We start from the raw sequence: 20,227 nt of genomic DNA, 5'->3' as shown, positions 1-20,227 counted from the left end.
ATTTGTTTTCTTCCTAAGCCTTTTACTATAAATTGCAAGGTGTAGTCCACAATGAAAAAACTTATGCCTTTAGTTTATTATTTTTGTTTATAGTTTCTTAATATCAAATTTTTTCTGTTTAATTATTAGGCTTTCATGACACGGATCCCAATAGTTTAACCTAGTTGATTCAGATTTTTTCTTTTTCTTCAATAATGTTTTTCTTCTTGTATGTTTCTTTCTCTTTGCTTTTTTCTTTTTAATTAATCTTTTTTTTTTAAATTTAGTTCATTAATATTAAATCTTTTTTCTATTTAGTTATCACACTTTCGTGACATGAATCCTAGATTTGACGGGTTAACCTACTTTAGCGAGTTAACTCAGTTGATTTATATTTTTTTCATTAGTTTTTTTCTTCTGATTTTATTTTTTAATATTGTATGCAGACTACAGTGAAAAGTTTGATTTTTTTTTTTCACTTTTTTTTTATACTTTTCATTGCGGACTGCACAGTGCAGTTTACGGTAAAAAAATTGATGTTTTTTAATTAATTTTTTTATTTAGTTTATTGATATTAGTTAACTCAGTTAATTTAAACTTTTAAAAAAAGTTTTATATTTTTTTATTTAGTTTATTGATATTAATTAACTCAGTTAATTTAAACTTTTGAATATAGTTTTATAAAAAAAAATTAATATTTTTAAATTTTAACCTTTTCATATTTTTTATATGAAAAATGACTCATGACGTCATGTAACATGTAACGAGTAAAAAAGCAAAAATTTGAGGGATTTTATTTGAAAAATGATAATTGCATTAAGGGCATTGCAACCTATTAAGAATTTTTAGTATTAATAAATTGAATTCATGATTTCTATTGTTTTGCCATAAAGGTGCTCGTTGGTCAAATGCATTTGGTTCCTTAAACCAGTAATGAAACATCCGATGTGTTTTCGGGACAATAACAATCCAAGTTTTTCGTTGTTTCATTTCCACTTTCTTGTTTCCACGGCTGGTTTTTGCTCTGCACAAAAATCTTCTCACCTGGGCCTACTTCGTGAGTATATTTCTTCCATGTTTGGTCCTCTTTCAGTCCAACCAGGCATAATCATGTCCTTGTTATCTCCAAAATCCTCTCCTTTCTCCCTCCATCCCTCCACCACTTCACCCGCCCCAAACAATAGTTTTTCCTTCCCACTCACTTCAATTCCAGTTTCCACACTAAACCACAAACACCCACTTAAATTCTTCAGCAATAGGAACTGGGTTTCTCTCAGAAAAAGATTTCATGCCAAATCTCCTGATTCTGATACAACTGAAAGTGTCTCAGCTTCAAGTGATGGTTCATCATCATCATCATCATCAAGTACAACTAGTTTCTTGTCTTTTCTTTGCCCTCTTCTCAAGCTCCTTTCTGTAAGTGTCGTCAACAACTCCTCACTAAACATATCGACGTCTTCGTTTCACTTGTTAAACATTTTACATGGATTATGCTGAAACTCTCATGTTATATACTAAACTGGGTTGGAACATGAAAGTTTTGATCTTGTCTATGAAGGTTGAAACTTTTTCTTTCTGTTGGTCCATGTGCAATATATAAGAAAACTTGTGTTTTTATAGTGTATGTATTACATACTTCTGTTGGGATTGAAATCTTATCGTGTATAGACATAATCCTTATAATCATTCAGAAATTTAGGGGTTTAAAATGATCCTTTTGTGCTTCATTTAATTAGGGTCTGGTTCTTTCTTGCAGGGAGGTGATCCTTCTCAAGAACGGAATTATACTTTAGAGGTAATCTCTTCGGACAGTTCCCTTGTTTTAGCATCTATTGTTTGCTGTTTGCTTGCTGTTAACAGTTCATTAACATTAATTTTCTCTTTTAGCCCCGTCGCTATTGTTGGTTTCAGTCGGTATTCCTGCTCAATTTGTATTAGATGTGTTTGAAATGACATACACCATAGTCTCAAATTTTTTTATGGAACTTTCCAGTGTAGGCATTGAATGCATGATTAGGAAATGCTTAAATTCCTGAACAATTTTATTTATTCGTATTTGTTGTTTAATAGTAGATAGCAACGTCTTCCTTGTCTACCTTGGCACGACTTCCATGGGGATCAAGATCACTATCAGAGAATTTGAACAACCAAGAGACAACCATTTCAGATCCTCCTAAACCTTTGCAACTGTATGAATTTGGTATGTTTCGTTCCAAGTGCATGGTCAGCGTTCCAATAACACTGTTGTTCATACTGCATGATATGTAGAGAATGTACCTTTTCTTCCTCTTTTTAAGTGGATCAACAATATTTAACAATATGATCTATGCCTTCGTAGTGTATAATCGATAGACCATGACTAACTAGCAAATTATTTACACATCAGATTCTAGTATGTGCTAGGACTTACATGCTTCTAACTCAGTTTTTATGCTATGTGGTGCATTTATGATTAGTGATGGCTTAATATTTTGAAAAGGGTTATTGCTTGTTTTGTTAGGATTGGGATTTTCAAATTAAAATCGAATGTTCTTTTTGTACAGAAGCATGCCCCTTTTGCAGGAGGGTCCGAGAGGCAATGACTGAGCTAGATCTTTCTGCAGAGGTGAGGAATGACATTCTATTTATTTCAGGGCGGCTTGGTTGTGATGTTGATATAGGTTGCAACCTTGTAGGCAAGTTTAGTTGCTGTCTTGTTATCCCAATAAAGTCTCATAGTTCACATCTTATCTTTCTATTATGAGCTAAGCTCGCATTCCTTCCCAATTTCCTGATATTTCCCACCTTTCAGTGTTGAATACCCAAGAGCTGATTTGCCTTGAGGCTAAGACGATCATGGCATTTTTCATAATCTCCTTGTGGTGAACATATTATCATTCCTGATTAAGAATAGGAAGTGAATCTTTTCATAAGATTTAAACTCATTTATCATCATTTTACATTCTAGGCTCCAAAAGAAAATCAAGATAAAATAAACATGCTGTTTCTAAAAAACAGTTCCTAGATTTTTGTGCGACATTGACAATCAGCATGGAGTCTTGAACGTATCCAATTTGTGCAACTAATTAAACATGCATTTGCAGTGTAATCATACAATAAGTCTATGTTTGTGGTGTGATACTTTAACCTTTTGAGTTGCCCTGGTATATCACAATCATTTAGTTACGATATTGAAAATATGATATAAAATCAGTTGGATTTTAAAGCAGTTTGTTTCTGAAGAAGGTCATATCTTCAGGTTGGATCCAATTGCACCTCATATTATAGTGAATCTTGTTCATTTTCAGTCTTGAATACTTTCTATGTAGAGAAAGTGAAAAGGCCAGAAAAATGACAGAACACAATGATAAAGTCTAGGGCTTGCTATCACCGAGTGCATGTTTGACCTAGTACTCATCTTTAAAAAGCAAAATATACATGGAATTGAATTTATATGTTCTATCTCAAGTCCCTTGCCTGTTTCGGTAACTTAAATATGAATTCTTTGAAAAATGGTTTTCATATAGTTTTTCTCATTTAGTCCTTTGACATGTATGTACAGGTATATCCTTGTCCAAAAGGCTCTGTAAGGCATAGGGAAATAGTCAAAAAAATTGGTGGTAAAGAGCAGTATGTGATTCCTTTTGTAAGATTTTATATTATGTACTTGTGCTTTATGTGAATTTGTGATAAGCTGTATCGTTGTCTTATTAAGTCCCAATGGGTCTCTGGACTTTTTTGATCCTTTGTCTGGAGTCGTGACTATTCATATCAATGCCAGGAATGCAACAGTTAAGTACATACCACATATTTAACATGCCATTTGGTGGAAGCTTGCCTTTTCATGGGGTTGATTTCTTAATCTCTATTTCTAACTTGCGTTATTGAAGCTCAGGCATGAAGCTTATTTGTTTGAATCTTGCTCTGTTTGCATTATTTCCTCTCTTTTTTCCTTCTAATTGCTTTAGTCACTAAAATTTTCCATGCAGGTTTCCTTTTCTTGTTGACCCAAACACTGGTGTTTCAATTTATGAAAGTGGTGAGTGATGAAGCATCCTTTTGTGCAAGTTATTGGCCCTAGATTAATAATTACTAAATAGTTTGTCTTCCAGGTATTGTTGCTTCTCCAATTGCCAATACTAAATAGTTGGCCTCAATGATGCATGGCAATAAAAAGAAAGTGATTAATTATGGGAAAAAAGTTTACCTCTCTCTGTATTTCAGTCTGTGGTTAATCAATTAACTTGTTGCAAACTATAGGTCTCTTTGGTCAGCAAGATTAAAAATTTACACATTAATATTTAAGTGAACTCATTTCCTTTCCCGGGGATTGCATAAAGAGGAATTATCATGGTGTATGCTAGCGCTGTGAAGTAGGATAATAGGCAGCCCAGAGATCTAAAGATCCCATGTAGTGAGGTTTTGTAACTATTGGCTATGCCTCATGCATTAACATAATTTTTGTATGAAGTTCCATCTAATAGGTGTTTCAGTATAGTAGTTCTGGAAATAGATATTCCTTTAAGAAGTCAGGCCAGTATGTTCGGAGAGTCCTATTTGCATAACCTTTTAAATGATTACTCATTCAACTGTGCTAAACTCTTTGCATAGAATAGGTGCAATCATCTAAAAGATGATCAGGTTTCTGCTTAAAATGCTGATGTCATTGACCACGCATCTTTTACTCTTTTGGTTTGTTTGGAGTTTGAATAAATTGCTTAGAAATTGAGATGGAAACATAATTAATGAATATAGTATGTATATCTAATTGATCATTCTTTCCTTTCCTTTTGTTTATCTTTTCTTTTCCCGGTAAAGTTTCTTGTGTGTTTGGACGCTAAAATGCAAAAATCTTTGGGCGGGAAAAAAAAGGATATAAAATTAATCCTCTCACCATTGTCATTGGTTATGAGCACCGAATGTATGCAATAAATTATGTAATAAATTTTGTGAGGGGACGTAACATGAACTAACCTGGTGTTATCAATGTCATTGTTATGGGAGAATGTTACATATTTTCACAGCCTAGTTGTATGAGACATTATTTTCGTACTCGCTTTGATAGGTGACATTGTGAAATACCTATTTCAGCAATATGGTAAAGGTAGAAGTCCCTCAATGGGTCTTTTGGAAAGGTAATCATCTCCAAAATTGGTGAATTGGTCGTGGTTTTGTTCTCTTCTCATGTCTAACTTGGCTATTCTCTCTAGCACATTGTTTACAGGATGGATGCCAACAATTCTACGAGCAGGTAGGGGAATGACCTTGTGGGAAAAGGCCAGACTAGATCCACCATCCAAGAAGTTGGAACTTTTCTCATTCGAGAACAATCCGGTAAGCAAATGGTTTTGAATTCACTGTTGACATATCACTGAGTAATGAAACTGACATTGCGGTAACTGGTATCTTGAAACACTAGTTTCCTTCTCTTGAGTTTGAGACGGCAAGTGCTAGGACCTATTTGGTTCATATTTTAAAACTTGGTTTCCTGGAACATGATGAAACTCTTCGTGGTTTTCAAAACTCATCTTATTAGCTGTTTCAGATTGTACCTTTAGTTCTCTTCTGAACACTGTTTTTGGCAGACAAAAGAAATTTAAATCTAGTGATTATCAAACTTGATTCAGAACTCTAGCAGTTTCAGATTGCATTGTTGATTGAAGCTCCATTAAGAACTGTGTTTTTGACAGAAAGAAAAACTTAATTTACTAAGGAAAGGTAACGAGGAGAAGTTATCATGAAATTAGAGCAATATTATTCCAAAAACATTTTCTTGACCTTTGTTCGTATGCTTAAATTAAGAGCTACATTCCTGCTCCCAATTTTGCTATCATGAGATGACAGTTTTATGGATTAACTTTCCAAGTTTTGCAACTATCAGATGGATAGCTGGGCCAAAATAAATGCTAATTCTCAAAAGCACATGTTGTAATATACAGTATACTCACATTTTTTACCTTTTAATACCCGGCCAAAATAAGCAAGAATTTTGCATCAATTTTGTGCTGTATGTAATATGTTACCTTCCTGACTTTTCCTTCTTTATAGTATGCAAGACTTGTGCGTGAGGCACTATGTGAATTGGAGCTTCCATATATCCTTCAAAATGTCGGAACAGGGTCTCAGCGAACAAAGTTACTTGTTGATTCATCTGGATTCCAAGAGGTCAGCTTCAGCCTTTGCAGAATGTCTACGTTATTTACAATTTTTATAGTCAGTCTCTGTCTTTTTGTTTTTCTTGAAATTTATTTTTCTGCTTGCCATTATGCTGCATCATATGCCTGCCGCCTGCATTAGTTAATGATTACTGTGCCCTACAACACGCTCAAGGCTCTTGAACCTAACTTGGAAGCAGTGCTTACCTCCTGGCAGAGCCATTATAAGTGCTTCCCATGCATGTATCTATTGAGTACTTGCCCATGCCATGAAAAGATTACTAACAAAATATTCATTTATCTTTCTTTGCATATATTATGTGGGATCTAGCAATAAATACACAAATTTTATTTCCCCTTTTTACCATACAGGTGCCTTACTTGATTGACCCAAACACCGGTGTGGAAATTGGTGACTACAAGAAGATACTGGCTTATTTGTTCCAAACATATTCAGCAGCAGCAGCATAGTTTCAACACCAGAGTCCAGAATGTGAGAAAGAGGTGCTTTTTCACAATTGACAAGCCAGTATAGCTGCGCATGTGTAGACGAAACAAAATTAGCTGCAAAGAAGCTGTTACATTGATAGAACGAGACCCACAAACTTATTGTACGGAGATCAGAGAGAGATCATGTTCTTCCGCTTCAATTTTGTGCTGAATATGCAAGGTAGATGGGACCAACAAATGAGTAGAACCCATTGAACTTGGTTCCAGCAGAGGTTGTATATGCACCGCGCCCATGTAGTAGTATAAGATGATCAAATCGTTCATCACTTGCAGCTCTGGCATCTACTCATCACTTGTCGAAAATATCATGTGAATCACAACGTGGTTTAAACAACATAAAGATCGATCCTAGGCTGGAAGGTTAGATGAATCCATGATCAATCCAATACTCCTCTCTCACTGGTTTGCCAAACGCATTAGTCAGGCACTAGAACGAACACAATTTCAGCGAAGCACCATAATGCTACACATTGAACCTTTGGGTTCCACACATGAGGGCGAGACTGTGTTAAGAAATCCCAAGAAGTAGGGATCGAAGTGTAGAATTTCCTAAACTATAGGGTTAAATACATACTTGGTCGTGTCCCCCCACCTCACCTTCTTGGTTGTATCCGCCCAACCCAACACAGCAACCAAATCCATGTATATATATAGATATATATAATCATAGTCAAATCAAAACCACTCAAACTCGAACAATAATCCTTCTTTCGTCAGCCAAACCCTAACAGTACGTCCAATGGCCGCCTCGATCTCCATTTCCAGACTCATCCTCTCCTCTCCAACCCAAATCTCCACCACAGCTGCCACCGCCAAATCTTTCCTCTCATCTCTCCCTCTCAAACCCAACCGCCTACCCAAGCCCCTGAGAACCACCACCAGAAGATTCTCCACTATCTCCGCCACCATTTCTGTCGGGGACAAACTCCCAGAAGCTACCCTCTCCTACTTTGATTCCGAAGGAGAGCTCCAAACCACCACAATCTCCTCCCTAACATCCGGGAAAAAGTCAATCCTTTTCGCTGTCCCGGGCGCCTTCACCCCAACATGCTCCCAGAAACACCTTCCAGGTTTCGTGGAGAAATCGGCAGAGCTAAAGTCAAAAGGGGTAGACACAATCGCGTGTATATCAGTTAACGACGCGTTTGTGATGAGAGCATGGAAGGAGGATTTGGGGATAAAAGATGATGGAGTGCTGCTTTTGTCTGATGGGAATGGGGATTTTACAAAGGCAATAGGGTGTGAGTTGGATTTGAGTGACAAGCCAGTTGGGCTAGGAGTGAGGTCTAGGAGGTATGCGTTGTTGGCTGAAGATGGGGTTGTCAAGGTTCTTAATTTGGAGGAAGGTGGAGCTTTTACTTCCAGTGGAGCTGAGGATATGCTCAAGGCTCTCTGAATCTTCTTTTGCTTTCGGGTTCCTCTCTTGTCAATAAATAATAAAAACTTGAATCCCTGTGCTGTGTTGTGCTCTGTTTTGATGTGGAGAATCCTCTGTTTCCATATTTGAAATATGTGATGGGATCAAGTGCATCTTCTACCTCTGATCAGCTTGATTAAGTGCATCTTTTCATAAGATTGGAACTCAACTGTTGGAATGCTAACATTTTTTAATTACATCCCATGCCATTTGGAGGAAGCTTGCCTCTCCTTTTTTCCTATATTTTTTAATATAGCGTGAAGCTTGCTGGTATTGAGTCCTGCTCTGTTGCATTTCTTATTTCCTCTTTTTTGCCTTTCATTGCATAGACGCTAGCGCAAACACTCGTGTTTCAATTTCTAAAAATTCATAATTTGAACAAATAATGTTTTTGATCGCACTGCTCAACACCCTCGGTGGTTGGTAATCAGTAGTCTTTTGTTACTTCGTAAACATCATCAAAATCCAAATTGGATCCATGGAATAAACTTTTATTGAAGATTTTATAAAAGTAAAGAACAAAACAAAAAAATAATAATAATGAAGTCCAAAGAAAAGATCATCTAGCATAACACGAACAGGGTCAGCAAGACTTTGTTTATAGAGCAGATTCATGGTGATAAAGCATATAACGAGCAACATTGTTAAGAGCAGAAAAACATTAACAAGCTTAAATCTCTTGTTCTTGATGATGCCTGAACTCCTGCTACAGCCACGAGATTTTGCTACAACAACATACCACTGCATTACTCTTATCTATCATGGATAATGAAATTTATGCCATTACTGGACTATAACAAATTATGCAATATGCACGTTAAAACCTCAACATCTCTGTATGTTTTTTCACTTTTGAGATGAGCTTTTCCTTCATAATTTTAAATCCTCAACATCTCTGTAAATTTTTTCTTTTAATTTCTTTAACATTTAACATATAATAATTAATTCCTTAATTAGTGTCTTTATAATACCAGTTAACTAAAATGGGATATCTTGTAATTAATATTTTTTTTGTTTTAACAAAACCTAGAGAAAGAGAAGGTTTTACCTACCCTATAAATAAATTATTATTTATTGGAATAGTTATTTGAGGAAATTACCCATAGCCCAAAAAAACCTTTAAAATAAATATCAAGATAATCTTTTTTTTTTTAACATGATATAATCTTCAATAATTTATGCAGGGTGAGGTTAGTAACTTTGATTATATAATAAATATTATTTTGAAAGACATATCAGTATGTGTTGAGTGGGTGATTTTCGCACTTTTCAGCTAGTATATTTAAGATCGTTTGGTTATCAAACACTACTTTTCACGGTAGTATTTGAAAAGTTTTTACACCATCTATGATAGAATTGTTTTTATGTCAAAATCATCTCTCATTTGGCACTAAAATTGTTTATTTTTTTATTCTTTCTCCTTTCTTAAAATTTCACACCAAACTCTTTAAGAGTTTAGATCTATCTCTTTAATTTCATCATTCAACATTTTATTTGATAGAAATTGAGTTTCAACTTTTTCTTTTCATTTTAGTTTTTATTGGAGTTATCAAGTCATTCAACATTTTATTTGATAGAAATTGAGTTTCAACTTTTTCTTTTCATTTTAGTTTTTATTGGAGTTATCAAGTCATTCAACATTTTATTTGATAGAAATTGAGTTTCAACTTTTTTTCTTTTCATTTTAGTTTTTATTGGAGTTATCAAGTCCATGGTTAAAAAGTTTGCAAATTAATCGGGTTTAATTGGGATTTTTTAGTTTTGTTACTTTTTTTTTATTTTTTTAGTTTTTCCCTACTGTATTGAGTTGTTTAATAATCCAGAAGGGATCTAATTGGGTTCTTTTTATCTTTTTTTCATTGTTAATCTTTTTGTCAGTTTATTTATTGTCATTGTATTTTTTTTATTCATATTATTTAAATTACCAATTAAATCAATAACTAAAGTTAAAAAAAATTCCCTTAGTATTATTTTTTTATTTTTTTATCTTTTAATATTAAGTTGTTTAATAATCCAGAAGATTAGATTCTTTTTTACCTTTTTTTCATTGTAATTTTTTTATCAATTTATTTTTTATCATTATATTTTTTTTATTCATAATATTTGAATTACCAAGTAAACCAATAACCAAAGTCTTAAATCTTTTTCCTTACCATTATAATTTTATGTTTCAAAAAACATTTGGTTGGCCCATATTAGAGCATGGGCCACAAATCTAAGTATGTAATTAAGGTCATGTAGGCCACAAATCTAAGTATGTTTATATCAAAATGATAAAAAAAAAAATATTTACAAAATTATTTTGAGGCTTAAAAAAAAATTAATTTTTTTTTAAAACCAACCCCACCTCAAAAATCATGCCTAAATCTCAAGTTTTGAAGTTCTATCCATCCATCCTTTTTTGGTGGACTAAGTTGAATAATAATTTGAAGAATCACGCAGAATTTCTAAGAATAACACTCGTCGGGCAGATGATCGTTTGTTGTTCAAATTAAAAGTTTAAGGACGTGTTTGAAAAGACTTGGAGTACTGGATTCAATATGTGAGAAATAGTTAACAATAGGGATCGAGAATGTTATTGGACCAGGCCTAAAGCGGCCTCTTATTTAAATGTGGGCTGGACTTTTTTGCTTTAGGTTGGGCTCAATAAGCCCATTATAAAAAGAGCAAGAAAGCGGCCTTTTGGGACCTTTTCTCACTCTTTTTCCCCCTTCATTTATTATCTTCTGAATTTAGTTATTTTCTTTTCTTTTTTACCTCCTGATTAACTCCTACGAGTTTTGAAGTGAACAGTGGAAGGTAGTCTGTCCTAATTTCTATATTCCTACAAATCTTTCAGCTTGAAACCTTCAAAGAAAAATTCCAAATTTTTTACTTGTATAGTTCTTGTTGGAGGGAATATTCAATAATTGTTTTTAAAAATATATATATTGGAGGGCTAAGTTCTAACTCCTGAGAGTGGGAGATGGTGACCTCTGAACGTTAGTTATTCTAGTGGAAAGAGAAATTTTAAGAGCACATTTGCTTTTGTAATTCAAAAATATTTTTAATTTTTAATTATTTTTTATATTTTTATAAATATTAAAAATAATTTTTTTAAATAAAAAAAATTATTTTAATATATTTCTAAGTAAAAAACACTTAAAAAATTAAAAACATTAATAATTATAAATGTCAATTATCATGTACATAGCTCCCTTGCACACCTTCACTGTGATAAGTAAAAAATATCAATTTTGGTAAAATATAATTTAAATAAATAGAGAAAAACAAGCTCTACTAAAATTCAAATAGAATTGGACAAATTAAATATTGCTGGAGGATACATAACACACACAGAGTTAAATCTTTAGAAGTTAATATTTTTATGATCATGAAAATTTATTAATTAATCATTCAAATCAAATAAAAATATTATTTAATCAATATTATTAATTTATCATATTTCTTCCTCTTTTTCATCCATCATCAATTACTCCGAGATTGATGGATGAGACCGAGCCTAGAAATCCAAGTAATTTATTTATGCATATTTTGATCTATTTAATTCATAATTTGCTGTAGATTTGTAAGGAAAAAAAAATCAGTCCACCCAGCATTTCTTTTCTTATATATATATATATATATATATATATTAATTCGTAGTTATAATTACTTTACTTACAGTTCATCCCAACCTCCATTGATGAAGGAAGCAGACAAAAGAGTAAAGTAACCGGAAAAATAATAATATAAACCTCATAATTAGACCTCCAATATTCGAAGAAATAGAAAACAAAAATTGCTTTTCAACTCCAATAAAGGGCTAAAAGACAGCACATATACGCCTTTTTATGTGGGAGAAATAATCATCGGATCATCATAAGCTACCTCCAACCACTTCACATGAATTTGTAAGAAAATAGGAAATAAAAATAAAATAAAATAAAAATATAATTATTGAACCACACCAGCAGATACACCAACCCTGCATGTTATTTGCTCTCTTGTCAACATCAAGCCCTCCATGTTTCCTACCTTCCTTGCTTCATTTCTACGATTAAGATTCCTGCAAATTGTTTGTGTTGTAAAAGTATTTTTTTAAAATTAAAATAATTGGCCCACCTTCCATTTTCATGTCACTTCCCTTCTTGTTTCTCCAGTGAAATGTCACCAGATGTCAATCTCCATTATCATGGTTTGGTGCAAGTGTGCAACCTCTGACCTTACAAATAATTAGTTGATTTTTCTTCAAATGCCAATATTTTACATTTTGAGATCACAACTATGATTATTATATCTTCACATACAAGAACAAGAACAGATAACATTATTTCGTCACCTAAACCTTTCTCTAAGAAACAAAAGGAAATAATTTCTTGTCTCCTGTCAGCTCCTTTCATCAATATAGACTTGGATGGCCTCAGTTCATCATCATGTACCCAACACAATAGCCTTTTCCTCTCTCCCTCCTCTCTTTCTCTATCCAAAGAAAAACCAGACACATCAAGAACCATGAGACCCAACAAAAACCAATCTCCCATTAACATCAAGATCATCACCCTCAGTTTATTCTTTCTTCTCTTCCTTGTGCTTGTAGCTTGGTCAAGCATCTCATCTCCGAGATCGAATCCATCCCCCAAGGCAGAAAATGATGACCTAACAAGCCCTTCATCAAGTCTGTCCACCGATGAAGAAGATCAGCCAAAACCGTCAACACCAGCCTGCCCTTCTCTTCCCTTGACACCAACATGCACCAAAACCCCACCTTCTTTAGCCAATGCTCTTGTCCATTACGTTACAACGAACATCACCCCACAACAAACCCTCAAAGAAATCTCAGTCACGTTAAGGGTCCTGGAGAAAAAGTCACCTTGCAATTTCCTAGTCTTTGGTCTTGGTCATGACAGTCTAATGTGGACATCTCTAAATCATGGTGGCCGAACTGTTTTCCTGGAAGAAGACAAGGCTTGGATTGAGCAAATCACAGAGAAACTGCCCTCTTTAGAGTCCTACCATGTGACGTACGACACCAGAGTGCATCAGGCGGATGGGCTCATGGAGACAGGAATGGGAGATGAATGCAAAATCGTAAGCGACCCCAGATTCTCCAAGTGCCAGCTTGCTCTTAAAGGGTTCCCTAGTGATATTTATGACATGGAATGGGACTTGATCATGGTGGATGCACCTACTGGGTATCATGACGAGGCACCAGGGAGGATGACTGCAATCTACACGGCTGGATTGATGGCTAGGAACAGAGAGAATGGAGAGACTGATGTGTTTGTTCATGATGTTGATAGAGTTGTGGAGGATAAATTCTCCAAGGCTTTTCTCTGTGAAGGATACATGACTGAGCAGGAAGGGAGGTTAAGGCATTTCATCATTCCTAGTCACAGAACTCGTTCGGGCAGACCTTTTTGTCCTTAGAGTTTCTCATCTCTCTTTTCTGCTTAGATTTGTTGTTATTGCTTCTCCTGATCTTGTTTCTTTTCATATAAAATATAAATTTCCGGGCAAAGGGTTATTTCTTTCATATATGTATTTTATATTGTTCCCAATTAATTTCTCTTCCCTCGGATTCTATTTTAATTAATTTGGTTAGTTTTTTTCCATATATATATATATATATAATCGGATTGTTGCAGCGGTTTTTTTAGAAGATCAAATAAATCAAATTAATGATGGTTATTGATAATTGAATGTATTTTACAGTAAATAATTTGTATTATAAACTTTTTTATATTACCCTTGTCACAGGAGTCGGTGTTAGCGAATAACTAATTTGTCTAATTTTAATATTATCAACTTAACGTGTTAAAAACAAAATCATCAATTAAAAAATTCACTCATTGATTAACAAAACATAAAGAGTTTGGTTAAATCGTTGCGGTCACATATATAAAATATTATTATTATTTTATTTAGTTTTTTATTCCATTTTACTCTTTACTAATCCATTTTTTTAATTTTAATTATTTTAAAAATTATATTTAATTTTTTTTGTTTTTTATATTAAGTTATATATCGATTTCATGAATTTAATTTTTTTTATATCAACTGTTCTTAAAGATCATTATAATGTTAAAGCATTTAAAATAAATGCAGATAAAACTATATATAAACGTTTTGTAATTTATTTTAACTTATTTTTTATAAAATTATTTTAATTTTATGATTCATATTATAAATTTGATAAATTAATTTATGCTGAATCATATTATTTTTTTAATATATTTTTTAATTGAAATTTTTTCAATATCTTACTTCAATATTAAATTGATTATGAATTAAATTTTATAATTTATTTTGATTTATTTCTAATGAGATTATTAAAATCATTGTGGATTTGAAATGTCAACATGGATTAATTCAAGTTGATTTAATATGTTGTCGTTTTAATATTTAATAAAAAATTATTTTTAATTTTTTAATAAAATTATATTTATATTTATTATCTTGATTGCATTTGGACTTATTAGATAAATTGATTCCATTAAATAAATCTCCATATAATTTAAATTTTTTTACAAGAAAACATTTTAGCAATATCTAAGTAATTTTTATTTCTTTTTACATTAAAAAGAATTTATCTCACCCGCATCTTTGCTTTAAAAAAATCATGTAATATATACCTGAAAAAACATAGATGGGTATAATAAGGCCACCTAAGGTATACTCACCAGAGGGAAAAGGACAATCTAAGGTCAGTAAATATAAAAGGAAAACGTTGAGTAATGATAGGACACATGCACATATTTAAAAACAATATATAGCCTGCGGGTTTTTTTTATTGTATCACTATATATAATTTATTATAAATTGTTATAATAAAATTACTATTTGATGGAAAAAATGAAGGCGTTGATATTGGGGTTAATTTAGTTTTTTTTTTAATAGCTAATTGATCATTAAAAAATTATTCAAGTGTATTCAAGTTTTTTTCATTTTTGATTTGTACAGTATACTCAAAATAAACAAAAATTATAATTATTAACCAATGATGTTTTTTGTCTTTTTACGAACATAAGTAAAAAAAACTTGAGTTGTTGACTAATGCTTTTTTTCTCTTATTAGTCTATAATTAAAATACATCTTTTCTCCTGGAAAAGATAAAAAAAAAAGAGTACATATTTAGAAGTGTTTTTTTTCCTTTCACACAAATTTATTTGTAATTTTCAAGGTTATAAGAAATATTTTGATATTTTTATTTTAAATATAAAATTTTTTTATTTTAAAAAATTGTTGATACATGCTTAATACAAGCTATCATGTAGTTGATATAGACTTATTCTGAACAACACCTACAATATTATTTAGTAGCCAAACTTGACCTTCCACTCTATCTTTTAAAGCATCACAACATTCTTTTTATCTTGGTGAAGTGTATGGTGGAGGTTGATGGGCAATTTGTTATAAACAATCAATTTTTTTTTTTAATTTTAGTCATTATATTTTTTATTGCTTATTTTCTTCCTTGGCCCTTTAATAATTTTTTTTTATATTTTTAATTTAGTCCTTAAATTACAATTTGTTATATATATATATATATATATATATATATTTCAATTTGCACTTTTATTAAAAGTTTATTAGTTTTTAATTTCATCATTTAATCAAAGTTGGTGTTATTTTCTTTTTTCAATGTGGCCCTCATTCTCTTGATTTTCCTTTTCTTTTGTTAAATTTTTTTCTCTCTCTCTTCAATCTAACCCTCTAATTTAATTTTTTATGCTCTCTAATTTACCTTTTATTTTTATTTTCACCTTATTTTTTTAATTATATTTTTTTATCTGGTTGATTTTTTTTAATCTTATCCTCAATATTTGAGTTGTTCGATGTTCAGGATTAGGTTTTGTGATGTTTTGATTTGTCATGCTTCTGATCTAATAACACGGGTCACGAGTTTTAAGAGTTAACACAATTAAAGATTCATTTTTTTCTCATTTTCTTTTACAATTTTATCATTTTATATTAATTTTTTATATAAAAAATTGTTTGATGGTTATCTTTAATTTATTTTATATTAGTTTATTTCAATCTCAAGACCTAAACTATGAGTTTTGCAGGTCTTTTTTGGATACAGATTTTTTTAATATGTTTCGTTTTTTATTTTATTTTTAAAGATGTTTTTTTAATTTTATATAGATAAGCTTTATTTTATAAAAAAATATTTATTTCAAAGTAATATTTTTGATCTATTTGACTTTGCATCATATTTTTTTTCATGTTCTTTTATTCACTCACTTTCATATGTACATCTAATTCTATTATCTTATATTGATTTTAATAAAAAAAATCTAATAAACACCAAAGGATAAATGTCTCATTTTATAAAATTAAATATCTTGATATGTATGTATTTATCAATTTTTTCAATTTCACTTTTAGTTATTTTTAATGACTTCTTTTTATTTACGTAGATAATTATCAATTTATTTAATTGGATATCTAGTAAGTTTTTTAGTTTGAACTTTGGATTTTTAATATAAAAAATATCAAAATAGATTGTATACCCATATTTTTTTCTTAAAAAGAAATTTATGACCTACAATGAAACACAAGTCAAATAACTAGTAATTATATAGGTAATATGCCCATTTTGTTTTTTCAAAACACTGAATACTTTAAACATAACAAAATATAAAAGTTTTTTCTTTGAAAATTTTCATTAAGAAATTTTTATCAAAATTTTAGCAGAATTTTTTCTATATTTAAAACATTTCAAGTTACTGCAAATATTTTAATTAACACTAAATATATTTTCAACTTTTAACCCAATTATTCCAGATCACAATAATATCTCTAGCATAACTTCTTAATAACATAATAAAGCAATGTATATTGATCACATTGTTGTTCAAGTATAATTCTTATAAAAATAAGATAAAAAAAATTATATTACCTTTTAATTTCATTATTTCTTAATTCAAAAGCATAAAATAAAAGTATTTAGAGAATTTAAAGGAGCTAAATGATTAATATCAATTCCAAAATAATAAAAAATTATCTTCCAAATATTTTTATATAGGTTAGATTCCAATATTAAGGTTTACATGTTTTATCTAAAAGTTATTTCATAACCAAAAGAACAAAATATATCTAGCTTACAAGGACATAGGTATAACCAAATAGATATACTCTAGTTGGGAAGATAAAAGCCCTAAAAAAAAGAAATTATAATAAAAATTTAAATTTATTTATATTTTATGTAGTTTCTCAAATTCAATTTATTATATTCCACCAATACACGACTATGTTTTATATGTTTTCCTATATGTCATCCATATCATTGATTTATTATTATTTTCTCTTCTTATCTTTGGCTTTGGATTGCTATGTCATTATCATCTTTTATCATAATTCCTAAATGTTGATATCATTGGTCATCCCTAATTCATATGGACTAATCAATGTCGATATTGTCTCTAATATCAATATCATTAGCCATCAACATTTAGATAACTGATCAGAATATACTAACACCTTTTTCTCTAGGTGTCATTAGTTACCACCACCTTGACCTACTAATCAAATAAAGTGTATGTCGATATCAATATCACCTTATCGACATCATTAGCCCCCATCACCCGGGATAGCTAATCAAATAATAATTTTGCCAACATCAACGCAACCTCGCTGGTATCATCAGCCCCAATAATTGACTTGGCTAATCAAGTCATTGTAAAAATTTATTTTATTATAGTTTTGCTGATGTCAATGTGATCTCGTGGATATCATTAGCTTTTTAAGTTTGGAGTAGGTAATTAAGATTCCAGTAAATATCGATGTAGATGTAACTTCAACGATATCATTAGCTCTCATTAATTAAGACAATCAATTCTATTTTTCTTTCATTTATTTCTCCTTTTACTCTTTCAAACTAAATACATAGTCTATCCATATACTAAGTTGACATTTTGACACTACAAGTTATTATAAATAACAATTAATAAGATGTATAAATACACCTACTTGTCAATCGCGACATGCCAGCTCCTACTTTATGCTCAGAGTTTAGCTCTAGTAATATCCCCTATCAATGTAATATCTATATATTGTGAATTTTTTTTAATAACTTGGAAACCTTAATTAAATTATCACAAAATCAATACTTAACTTAAAACGACACCCTTATTCTAACTACGCAAACATCTTCTTCAGTTACCGTTTCACAAACTTTCTTTTCTTTCTTGTTTCTTTCTTGTTTATTTATTTTCTTTTCACATGAATAGATTTAATTTGTTTTAGTCAAGTTAAAACCCTTTAATATAACCCAATCTTATACAAAATATGAACTAATTCTATCATTTTTATTAATGTCATATTTCCTCTCTCTGGCCGAAGCCTTCACTTAATATGGAACATAGTATTTCTTTAAAATTTTGAGTAATTTAATCCTTATATACTCTTAAACACCTTTACTAATACTTACTAACAAGATTTCCTAATCAATTGAGTTCAAAAATCCCATTCCTCCTTTTACTAGTGTTGGTTGAAATCCATTTACAAGGGAAGGTATAGAATTTCTTTAAATCTCCAACAATTAATACTTTACCTATCAATTTTTCATGTTAATAACCAGTAACAAACATTAATATCATCATTCAAACCATTCAATGCACTAAAACCCTAATATATATTACACTAATTCAAGCTCATTGCATGGAAAAATCACAATTCATCATGTTAAGCATAATCCTTGCTTTTAAATTTCAAGAAATTTAGAGTAAATCACATGAAAGAATACAAGTTTTTCTTTACCTCTTGCTCTTAGCTTCCAAGAACTTTCTCAAACACTAAAACTTCCTAATTCACTCAATTTAGGTTTTTTATCACTCAAAATCTCCTCTTAACACTTTAATTTATCCCTTCACAAGTGTTTTTAATGAGATTTTTCAAGAAAAAAATATATGAAATCTTCCTCTCTTCTTTCCTTTCTAATGGCCGGCCACCTTGGTTTTCAAAGGAAGCGAATGGCTTTTTACACCCCTCCCCATTTTCTCCTCCAAAATCAGTACAATGCCTCTTCTTAATTAATTTGAGTGTTTTTCATTTAACTGTATATTCTATTTCGGTTAATCTTTAAAATAACCGTACAATGCCAATGGAATTTATTTATTTATTTTATTTTTAAAATCGGGGGTTTACAATATACACTACTTCAAAAATATTATTATTTTAATAAAGTGAATCTAACTTATTATTAGAAGGGTTGATTGAAAACTTGCTCCTAATTTATCATCAAAATCTTAAACAATTATAATTTTTTACTTCAGTTGCTAAAAAGGTTTAATCTGCCTATTTTAATTATTTAATTATAATTTTTAACAAAATAAAATAATTTTTATTTATTATTTAGGAAGAATTTCTATATTTTGTGAATTATATATAATTAGTTTCTTAATTAAAAAAATTTAGAATATTTCTTACCTTTTTGGAAAATGTGTTTGCTCATTTTATGGCAATTTAATTTCAATTTCAAGTTCAATTCACGGGGCAGAAACCTTTTTTTTTTTTTAATTGAGAGTAAACTTATTTCTTTCTTCATAAATCATCAATTTGACATTTCTCCCCGCTTTCAATTTCCTAATGTTATCTCTAACAATTTGAAGAATTTTCATTTTTGTCTTTTACTTCAAAGCAACTAATAAAAAACTCACTTTTTCATATTTATTTATTTATTTATTTATTTTCTTATTTTTTATAATTCCTTATTTCAAATCTCCAGCTATTATAACATCTATAAAAAAACAATATAAACATAAAAAAATTGAATTAAAAAAACTAATTGAGGAGGGGAAACACTATTAACCTCCTCACAAAGTAATATTTATTAGAACAATTATTATTTTTTATTTTTTTGAGATTTTGATTTTTCTTAATTCTATTCATTAACATTAAATTTATTAGAAATTAAGTTTTATAATTTATTTTAATTTATTTTCTTTAAGATTATTGCAATTTTATAATCCGGATCACTAATTTTGATGGTTAACTTGATTGACTTGAGTATTTTTATCCTTTTTTGTAATTAAATTTTTTATTTTTATTTTTTCATTTACTATTTATATTGATTGAGAATTAGTCTTTATAATTTATTTTGATTTACTTTATATGAGGTTATCACAATTTCATAATCCGAGACAAGAGTTTGGTGGGTTAACCCAGGTTTTTTTGTTAATTGACTTTTTTTTCAATATCATAT

At 30.5% G+C, this 20,227-nt stretch overlaps 3 protein-coding genes across 3 annotated transcripts; all 3 read left to right on the top strand.

Moving 5' to 3' along the window:
- The first annotated feature begins 790 nt into the window (after nt 1-790).
- On the top strand, nt 791-6,926 carry LOC105111698 (Thioredoxin family protein). The gene is made up of 10 exons (XM_011007141.1): nt 791-1,395; nt 1,736-1,774; nt 2,053-2,179; nt 2,523-2,584; nt 3,521-3,588; nt 3,948-3,997; nt 5,024-5,093; nt 5,169-5,292; nt 6,007-6,123; nt 6,486-6,926. Exons 1-10 carry the CDS (start codon nt 913-915, stop codon nt 6,582-6,584), a joined length of 1,239 nt encoding a protein of 412 aa, XP_011005443.1. The 5' UTR covers nt 791-912; the 3' UTR covers nt 6,585-6,926.
- A 353-nt stretch (nt 6,927-7,279) lies between these two features.
- On the top strand, nt 7,280-8,276 carry LOC105111697 (Thioredoxin superfamily protein). Its single transcript, XM_011007140.1, has one exon. It carries the CDS (start codon nt 7,363-7,365, stop codon nt 8,017-8,019), a length of 657 nt encoding a protein of 218 aa, XP_011005442.1. The 5' UTR covers nt 7,280-7,362; the 3' UTR covers nt 8,020-8,276.
- A 4,079-nt stretch (nt 8,277-12,355) lies between these two features.
- GXM2 (glucuronoxylan 4-O-methyltransferase-like protein (DUF579)) lies at nt 12,356-13,611 on the top strand. The gene has a single exon (XM_011007139.1). The coding sequence runs from the start codon at nt 12,535-12,537 to the stop codon at nt 13,447-13,449; it is 915 nt and encodes a 304-aa protein (XP_011005441.1). The 5' UTR covers nt 12,356-12,534; the 3' UTR covers nt 13,450-13,611.
- The last annotated feature ends 6,616 nt before the right edge of the window (nt 13,612-20,227 follow it).

Source organism: Populus euphratica, unplaced genomic scaffold (assembly GCF_000495115.2).
Source record: "Populus euphratica unplaced genomic scaffold, PopEup_1.0 scaffold304.1, whole genome shotgun sequence".
NCBI classification, from domain to species: domain Eukaryota; kingdom Viridiplantae; phylum Streptophyta; class Magnoliopsida; order Malpighiales; family Salicaceae; genus Populus; species Populus euphratica.
The sequence above is the reverse complement of the archived record's forward strand: the minus strand, read 5'-3'. Positions and strand labels throughout refer to the sequence as shown.